This window comes from Synchiropus splendidus, chromosome 6 (genome assembly GCF_027744825.2).
Source record: "Synchiropus splendidus isolate RoL2022-P1 chromosome 6, RoL_Sspl_1.0, whole genome shotgun sequence".
Classification (NCBI taxonomy): domain Eukaryota; kingdom Metazoa; phylum Chordata; class Actinopteri; order Syngnathiformes; family Callionymidae; genus Synchiropus; species Synchiropus splendidus.
Genome location: NC_071339.1, coordinates 26,584,639 through 26,594,344, shown reverse-complemented (window position 1 = coordinate 26,594,344; position 9,706 = coordinate 26,584,639). Strand labels below are relative to the sequence as shown.

At 39.7% G+C, this 9,706-nt stretch overlaps 1 protein-coding gene across 1 annotated transcript in view; it reads left to right on the top strand.

Moving 5' to 3' along the window:
• The first annotated feature begins 458 nt into the window (after nucleotides 1-458).
• Nucleotides 459-9,706, top strand: part of LOC128760955 (R-spondin-4-like) — a 38,180-nt gene continuing 28,932 nt past the window's right edge. The window contains exon 1 of the mRNA XM_053868750.1: nucleotides 459-716. Within this exon, the coding sequence (XP_053724725.1) occupies nucleotides 632-716 (85 nt within the window). The 5' untranslated portion in view covers nucleotides 459-631. The remainder of the gene's footprint in view (nucleotides 717-9,706) is intronic.

Sequence of the window (9,706 nt, the reverse complement as noted above, 5' to 3'; positions counted from 1 at the left end):
ACCGGCGGTTGAATTTTTGGGTTATAAAGGTGTCAGATCTCAAAATCTTCACCTCTGATGTGTCTGATTTCCTACCTCAGATCGACAGCAGAAGCACGCAAGTCTGCAATCACATTTCTGCTCGCCAGCTGTTTTCCTCACTGTGGTCAAATTAAGTTTACTTTTCTGCCCTCCTTTAATGGCTCCACTGCAAAAAACAAAAGCTGTCCCGTGCACGCGAGAAAACAAACAAGTTTCATAAAAAAACGGGGGAGAAAAAGAGGAAACACCACATGAGGAGAGATAGAGCCGGGAGGAGGGGGCTGCAAATATGGAATCACTTAAAGGACCTGCAGCTTTTAAAGGGTTAAGATGGCAAAGGGATAAGTGGGGGTCGTTTATCGCAAATTTGACAGAGGTAGTTAATGGTGAGCCTGCCAGTCTGGGGAAGCTGCAGAGTCGACCTCAATATCTCTGGCTCCGAATAAGGATTTCAGCGTCCACCTTTTTCATCACTCAACCTGCAGCGTGTATCTTCAACCTGTCTATAATACCCCTCGCTCTTCCTGACTTTCACTTTGGAGCTTCATACTCTGGAGACCTGCAGATGTCCACAACCTGGCGCTGAAGCGGGCGCTTGCCAGCAGCCCAGATGCGTTCGAGATTCTTCGCCATCGTGATAACGTTGCTATCTGAGGCGATCATGATGGGGTCTGGTGGTGTGTACAAGCAAAATGGTGAGCAGAACCTCCAAGTTTTCACTTTTTACATTTTAAAATAAGATGACAACTTCACCTTTGCAATTAAAGTTGTCTTGTGCATGTCCCATCATCACCTATTAGATGAACATTTATTGATTGTTTTTCCGTATTTCTGTACACAGCCTTGAAAACATGTATATGGAAAGCTATAAAAGATTAGATTCGGATTGATGTGCCTTTTTGCCACATTCTGCATGCTAAATTTGAATCCTAAGGCTAAGCTAATTTAGCGACCTGAGTTAAGAGCCAACATTTTTGTAAATAAACCAAAACAGCAGCAAAAAAAACATTTATTTATCCATTTAAATTTCAAATCAATTTGGATTTTATTTAAGTAATGAAAATAAGTGAAGTCACCGAACACCAACATTCTTGGTGCACACACCGTGGTATTGCTGGCTGCTACTTCCCAACATACCCAAATAGGTTCGTCGCTGTTCGAATTAAAACAAAGTCAGAAAGTGAAAAAAGTGTCTGAAACAAGGCTGGCGGCTTGTCCTTATTGAGAAGTACAAAATATGGAGCAGCATTTGACAAGGATGAATCAGTGATTTTCCCAAGAGCAGACCTTTTTTTTTTTCAAATTAAAATTTTATTCACAATACACTTACAGAATTCGTCATCATTTAGAGTCAAAATAATTAACCAAAAACAAAATATTATGAATTGAATTAAAAACTTCAAAACTCTTATTTTTGCAGGTTAAATTTTGAGTTGAGCCTTGTAGCGCATTCCTGCATTATTTTCTGTAGTTGTCAGCAAAACAATCATTTCGGATGCTTTAATATTAATACAAATAAAGTATATGTAGTGTCAAAGATGTTCCAATTTTGTCACAGCAAATATCTGAAGCAGTAAGAGAGAAATGCCATCAGAGGTTTGAGACCATCAGGTTTCTCTTTCGGCCCAACACTGCTCCTGTCAATAGACCCAGCTCACTTGTTGGCAGCAGGAGTCACAAACAGAGTCGGAAAAACTGCTCCCATTATTAACACTTTTAAATCACTTTATAGATATGAACTTTCAATTTGCCTGTTTTTAGTGTTTAAATCCTCAGCTGTATAACATGTCATTAACAACTTTCTAATAAGTTTCCGTATGATTTTGCTCAGCAGAATGTAATTACAATAATAATAACTACAGAGTGCAATTATCTGGATTTAATGAAAACAGCTTTGTAATTGTTTTGTGTTAAATCTGAGAGTATGTCAACACAGCGACATATTTGAATAAACAAAATATTTGCTCCAATCTGATCATATTTCATCATCATTGGAGAAACATTCATTTTAGCTCTGCCCCAGACAGATGGGTTTTAATAAAGTAGTTTGTAAACCAGACACTTTCCATCAGATATTTGCATTCATATTTATGGAATTTTAATATTAAAACAGTAAACAAATAATATTGATTACCTGTTGGACACAACATTTATTTATTTACGAATATAAATTTGAAAATCAAATTACCAAGTATTTATGAAATAAAATTGTAATAATGAGAATGCATGTACTGGTGAGCAGTCATCTATAAGCATTTTTCATTTTTTATCCATTTATTTTTTAATTCTCAGTGTTATTTATTTGGTAACAATTTGTTCCATTATTATGTGGACCATCTCGATGGTTACCAAGTATACAGTCACTTTTCAACAATGCTTACCTGAGGTCATTCGGTAAGATCATATTGGTCAAAACTAATTTTGCTGCTTTGAAACCATTTTAAACCAGGCATGTCCAGCGTCCAGACCAGGGACCTTATGCAGTTAAAGACACAGTTGAGAACTTCTGTACTGTATGCTACTCTTACTATTATGGTAATAGTAGGAGTAGCTAATAACTAGTCTTACACATGCACATGCATGAGGATTGTGTTTGTTTTGAAACCCTTGAGTGGCGCTGGTGGCGTCCACATACCGTGGGGGCCCAGTGAGAAGGACTAAGCAATGATCCCACTGTGTCTGCAAGTCTAGAAAGAAGTAGGTCGGACATATGGCATTACAGAGTTGCACTAATCTGAGTGAACCATGGAAGAGAGCAGTTTTACCCAAAGTAGATGCGACTCGGGATGTTTAACTTCCTCAATACTACACATCAAACACACATCAAAACAAAAGTAAAAAGATACTGATAATTTGGACCATATTCTGAAACACCCTTCACATGAACCAGAAAGTGATGTCAATGTAATAGAGCAGAATCTAATCTGAATATTTACAGCATTCCAACACTGAATTGACAGGGTGACTCACTTCTCGAGTCCTTGAGAACTTTTCTCAGGTTTGCACACTCATTAATGAGTGATCATTAACTGTCAGACATGAGCATTTAAACTAATTGAATAAACATTCACAGAAGTCAAACGTTTTAGGAATCACAATTAGTTTTAGCTCCAACTGCATCAGCTATACGTCACCAGCTACTGAAAACAATTGCTTTCCCACAATGGTTAATGGGACTTGGTCAGTGTTAAGAAAATAAGTGGAGCTCGAGTTAATCAGACCACTTCCATATGTTAATGGGATTGCAGTTGTCATGGCAACAACAGCAACAACATGGAAAGAAGCATTAGTGACTGGAAATGGTAAAAGTAAACTTAAACTGTTGTCACACATATGGTTGCCATCGAGAATGGCTCTGCAGTGCTGGGGAAAGTTTGGAGGGGAGGAGACTGAGGGGCAACAAATGCTTCATTTGTCACAATACGTGCCGTTGCTTTAGCTGATGTTGCTGGATACGTGCAGGTGAAGTGGATGTTATCATAAAAAACTATTGTTAAATTGTGTTTGTTAAGTTGAATTATAGCAAACATAAATATATTATACTTTTTAGTCATTTAAATTAAATAAAGCGAAATATGCTTTTAATTAAACTTTATTTTCATGGTTATTTTATGTTTCCTGCTGGAGGACTCATTTCTGATTCATTTAAAATTAAACATTTTTCAGTTGTATTTGGGGGGAAAAACATCTTTTGATGCTGATAAGTGTACAGTTGTCATGATAAATTCTAGAGTAAGGTTTTTGTCTATTTGCTTTATGTTATCTGTGGTTTCTTCATATTCATTTTTTTCAATTCCATTATGAGCAACTTTTTTGGGGGGCATTTCCATTTTGAAACTTGGATTTTTTTTATTGACTTTAACACTCTGAGTTGAGCCAAAAGACAAAGCTCTCAAGTTAGCGATTGAGCCTCGCTCCCATTCTCCCAGCTTCAGATGTTCATGAAAGAATCCTATTGGTTACTTCTGTGGACTAAACGGTAGTGCATTGTTTCTGACCTGATCTATCAAATAAGTTTTTTCAAATTTGAACTTCCCTGTCTCATGATGATCAGTGACTGAGCCGTCAGGTTGGCTCCTCATTCGAGTCCGCGCCAGCTCCTCAGATCTCGGTAATTCGGTAATTAGAAAAATTCCTGGAAAAACAGTGGTGACCCAGAGATGCGGCTGACCCTCCGGTATCTGGTATTTCCTCCAAAATTTGGACTAATGGTGGGAGATCCGGTCGCAATTACGCCATCATCCTGCTTTCCAATGTTCCCCTCAGTGGCGCTGTCAGCTGACCCGAGGTGAGGCGTGAGCCCATGATTAAAGGGGCTGTGTGGAGCCATCAGGTGCAACTGACTCTTGTTAGATATAACAAGTCCTGACAGCAAGACTGGAGCATTTAAGAGCTCAAAGTCTGAAATATGTCGCCGACACCAAAAACTGAAGTCACTCCATTTATTTAAGGCTTAGGCACATATTACACAATTGCACCAGAAAAAGGAGTGCAGCCATCTGAAGGCTATCCTGAATCCCTCTGCTCTGGATCTGAACCAGTCTCTCAGAAACCAGCAGGGGGGCACAACTGGTTCCTCATCCCCTTTGGAAGTAAGAACCACCAACTATCTGACCCTGGAAATAGCAGTAATAGTTATCCTGTCCTTCAGTGATTGAGTCTTATGGATTTCATAAGGTTGTCTGTTACACGTCTGGGCTCTGTGCACGGTTGACAGAAGCGCTACCATGAAGTTATGGGTCATTGGAAGTTGCTGACAGGAGTGGCGATCTACAAGATTCTACCGCTTCGTACAACCGGTCTTACACAGTTGAAAAAGGAAGAAGAAAACCCAACCTCAGCTACGTAGATCAGTACACGCAGAGGTGGGATGTTTGGAGTTAGGATCAATGTTCCCTCTAAGCTGCACGTGCGCAATTGCGCACAGCTGATACGATCTCAGCTCACAATAATATCTATGCTGCGCAACAAAAATTAATCCTGAATTGAATATAAATTGCTGCAATTTCCGAACTACGGGGTTTCTTGACGTCCAGACAAAAAGCCTTGGGACATTAAACCAATAAAATGAAGTGCTCACACCGCTGTTCGACCGCGTGTGTCTTTATACCAGCAGTTTCCACAGGTCCTCCGGTGCTGCATTGCCGCCGAGTGACACCGCTACGTACACAATGGAATGACCAGCAACTAGAAGAGCTGCTATTTGAAGTGAGCTATTAGAGCTGGCTCATGTCTAAGAGCTGATTTCTCTAAAAGACACTCGTGGTTGGTCAAAATGTGCGTATGCACTGAACCAATTGGGGCGGCGAAGTTACGCACAGGAGAGAGAATCGTTGCAGCACAGGTTTCAGACTACAATATACAGAGAGTACATGCTAGTCGGGTGAGGAAATGAACTGTGTAGTCAGTGAAAGAAACCTGTTCCTTCTTCATTTCAGCCTGATGCACACAGGCTCACTGTTCCATGGGGAGCGGTTACACAATACGGTGGCCTCAAGTGGACAAAATTCAGTCTCACAAGAGACGGATTCATGAGCCTTATCAATCTGTGTGAGAAAGGATCAATATTTGTGAAAGTTGCCTGAAGTTTTTTTTTTTTTTTTTTTTTTTTTTTAAGAGAGAGAGTTGATGTGTTTGCTCAGACACCTACTGCTAACTTTGGTTAGGATCAAGCATTATCGGGGGGGAAAAGTCAAATTTGGGCGAATCTTTTTTATTTATTTTGAATTGCAAGTGAAAAGACTCAGCTCCACTCAGTTCCAAGTCATTTTAAAAATGCATCCTTCTGTTTTCAATGCTAGTGTTATCAAATAAAGTGAAGCAAACCATCTCTAGGACGCACATTTCCTTTTTCACTTTGGTTAATTTGACAAATAATTACATCACTCAAACTCAAAGGTCAAACGGTTATTGTGGGCATGACGGATTAACCTCCTGTCCGAACTGATCACTTCACACCACAGAGATTTACGCCCTTCCACAGGCCCCCCCAAACCTTTCCTCCAGCCCTTCTTCCTCTCCTTCGTTCACCCCTCCAAACAGTGCCGTTTCTCAATCTCGGCCTTCATCTGTAGCATCTGGACTTCGTTTTTTTGGCTGTTAAAACAGACAGATTCACATGGTGCACGGATGATATAAAAACAGGAACGTTAACACAAGAAGCGAGAATGACGCGGTTATTACGGCTATTATTCTAATTTGGCTTCAACAGTGAGCTCATGTTATGGAGCAGGATCGTTCAAAGAGAACATGGATTGATGTGCTGTTCAAGGAAGCTGTGTCATCTTTCATTTTCTTTTTCCATTTTATAATAAGCAAATGATTATTTTCTGGGCAATCTTCTGGTGTTATTCCTTTGGCTACCAACAATGTGTCAAAGTTAAATTGTAAGTTGTGATTCAAAAGTTTCATTTTTTTCATTTTTTTGCATTTTAGTGAAGCAAAACAAAATCAAACATGACAGCGACCTAATGAACAATTCTAAAGTTCAAAACAATAAACTACAAAAGACTTTGTGAACGGAAGGAATCAAGAAATAATTCGAACTATGAGTCATCACACCCAACCAAAAGCCATGAATTGATTCATGCTAATCCTCAAACCGTTGTTACACTCTCAGTACGTCCAGCATATCCAGCTCTCTCCCATGGTACCTGTGGTCATCTAGCCGTCCAATCGCTGCGGGCGAAATGACTCAGCAGACGATCAAAAATGTTTTTTCAAAGCTAAAGGACTCGTCCAGCTCAACTCAGCTAAATCAAACATCAGCAAAGAGCTAAAGAGTGATGTAGCTCCTTTAACAAAGCAGGAAGGAACACGGTTCCTCAGTGACTCCGTAAATTCCTCACCTTGGCGCTCAAACATTCTTCAACTCATTATTCAGGACTTACGGTTTGGGATGCAACTTCTCACTTAAAACATGTTGAAAACGTGTAAAACGCTTACACGTGTGAAACACATCTGAAATTCATCAACATATGGGTCAGTCAGAATGTGTGCGTGCGTTGCTTACACATTTTTCTTGTTATTTCCCATATTAAAGTGCATTATGGGTAGTTTGTCCCTTCTGAAGGCGCGGCTGCTTAGTGTTAAAAAAGGAAGCCGAGATTATGAGGAATTTTTCTGAATTTTTCTTTGTTTCTTTTGAATAGAGAACTACTATCTTGGTACAAGGACAAAACTTCACTCACTCATTTTTCATATCTTATTTGTCTAGTCACCTGTACATCACCGCACATATAGAGACAGACAACCACACTCACACAGATTTTTCTATCCTTGGGTGGACATTGTGTGGTTTGTCATTGCTACACCCTAGCATAACCCTTTCCCGAGCCTCTCCCCGTAAATCTAACCATCCAAAAAATTGGCTCACCTTAACCAGGACTCTGAATCAGACTGAAACCTCATTATAATGACCCAGTTATTTTAAAGTCATCATCCTCAAATTGAGGATTGAGTGTCTGCACAAGCATGAAGGAAGTACAAACACAGCTCACTATAAAGCCAAAGCTCCCGGGAATCTAACCCACGACCAAATCAGCTGATGTCATATCAAACCATGCTAACTGTACTTAAGATCAATGAAAAAACAATTGAAACTGCAAAGGCACATTGAACACAAATGTAGTAACAGAACATATGTGCGTGATTCAGTCACACACTGACAATTACAAAATTTGTCTTGTCATGATGGAGAAATGGTGATTCCCCTGCTGCTAGACAAACACAATAAAACTATGATAAGATAAATAAATAAGACAGCAGGGATTCATCCTGTTAGATAAATCAGAATAAAAGTCAGTGCTGCATCAGTTCATGCAGGACTTCTCCAAAACCATGGCTTTAATTTCTCAGTGTGAATTCCGTCCCGGGGTGGAAGTCATTTGAAGCACCAGCGTGTTTCCCTCAAACCCCAGTGGAGCTTGTTCCACATGGTGCTTGTTAAAGACTCATGCAGAGTCAAAGGTCACAGTTTTACGCTACCTAAACCTGACGCTCCTCCAAAAGTGTCTCAAGCCTGCAGATCGATTGCACATGTGCCGAGGACTGTTTTTCAGACTCCGGGTCGAGACCTTGAAGTGGGGTCCGAGGGCCTTCACTAAATGGGTGATTTTACTGTTTGGGGTTGTACTGTAATGAGTTTGGAGGGTGACCCAGATATGTTCTGTGATGAGCTACGATCAGAGTATCAACTGTGCTAAGGACCAACATCAAACGCCCCCTCACTTGTACTTAACTGACAAATATAAAGTATCCATCCAAATCACAAGTAGGCAGATCTATGTATGTATGTATCAATAAACTTCCCAGGGAGCATTTTAGGGTGTGGCAACTTCAGGTGCCCCGCATTATGCAATGTGCGAAGACAACAAAGACTTCTTTAAGACTTTTCTATCTCCAGACCATTCTTGTGTCAAATATTAAAATATGATGAATCGTGATTAAACAATTATGAATCCTCTAATTAATCGTATTAGTTTTTCTAGTCACACCCCTATATTTAATTCCAAAGCTTACTTTTCTACGTGAAAGAAGCACCATGATTTTGTTGTTGTTTGTTTGTTTTCATCCAGCTGAGAATTTTTTGGACAATTTCTCCAAGTTATCAAAACTCAGACCAACTGTGCCAGTGAATATTGTATTTTCATTCAGCACGCTCTGAATGTCAGTGCAAAATTGTGTTCGTGAGAAAGCACAATAAGCGTAATGAGAAAGACTCAGGGTAGAAGAAGACGCACATTTTTCATCCTTATTTTATGATGAAGGTTTTGTTCATCGACTTGGAGTTTTGTTCACAGATGTTACGTTGTTGTGCACTCTTCTTCATGTCTGCAGCATCTTTTAATAATCACATCACATCATGCTTTCCTCATGCCTGGAGGCTGGTGTCTCTCCAAACTACTTCTGCTGCTAACCATGAAACACACAATCTGTCATCTAAACTGGCTCGTCTCCGACACTGGGCACTCGGTTTAAATTGCTCATGCTGTCCTTGAGGCACAGTCCTCCATTTAGTACATGGAATTGGGATTGTAGTTTATCAGCCCATAACTAAGGTTTTAGCATTTCTACTTGGGTTTCCCTGTTCCCCAAACAGACCATTGGTTGGACAGCAGAGAGTGAATCGTTGATCATCACAAATTCACTTTGTCAACTGCCTTATTCACTCACGTTTGATTTACAAATCAATTTGTGTCACTGTTACTCATAAAAATGTGTGTGAGGTTGGTAGAATTTCCTGTCCTGTCCTGTGCCTGTGATGTCTCAGCTCAATAACGTTAATTTACTTCTGAGTAATCCACTTTTTTTTTTTTTTACAATACTTGCATGCATGGGGTTCTCTGTATGAATGAGCCTCTGTTTATATGTCACTAAACTTCAGTAAAACACTGATTCCCACTCAGTAGAAGTGTTCATGACTCATGGGTTGATTCACAGATCCACGTTTCATTCACGGGAATCTGTAACTTCTCCCCTCAACCCCTGACCCATGTGTCAAACTTCTCTGGATTCTACAAATTCTCCATCTTCACCTTGCACAGTGAGAAATCACTCTTTCCTTTGAAGCCGAATAGTTTTTATATAATACAATAAAACAGTTTTATTGATATATAAAACACCAGCTTTCACTTCATTCCACATGAGATGTTTTCCTGAAACAAGAGAAGCTTCTTCCAAGTTT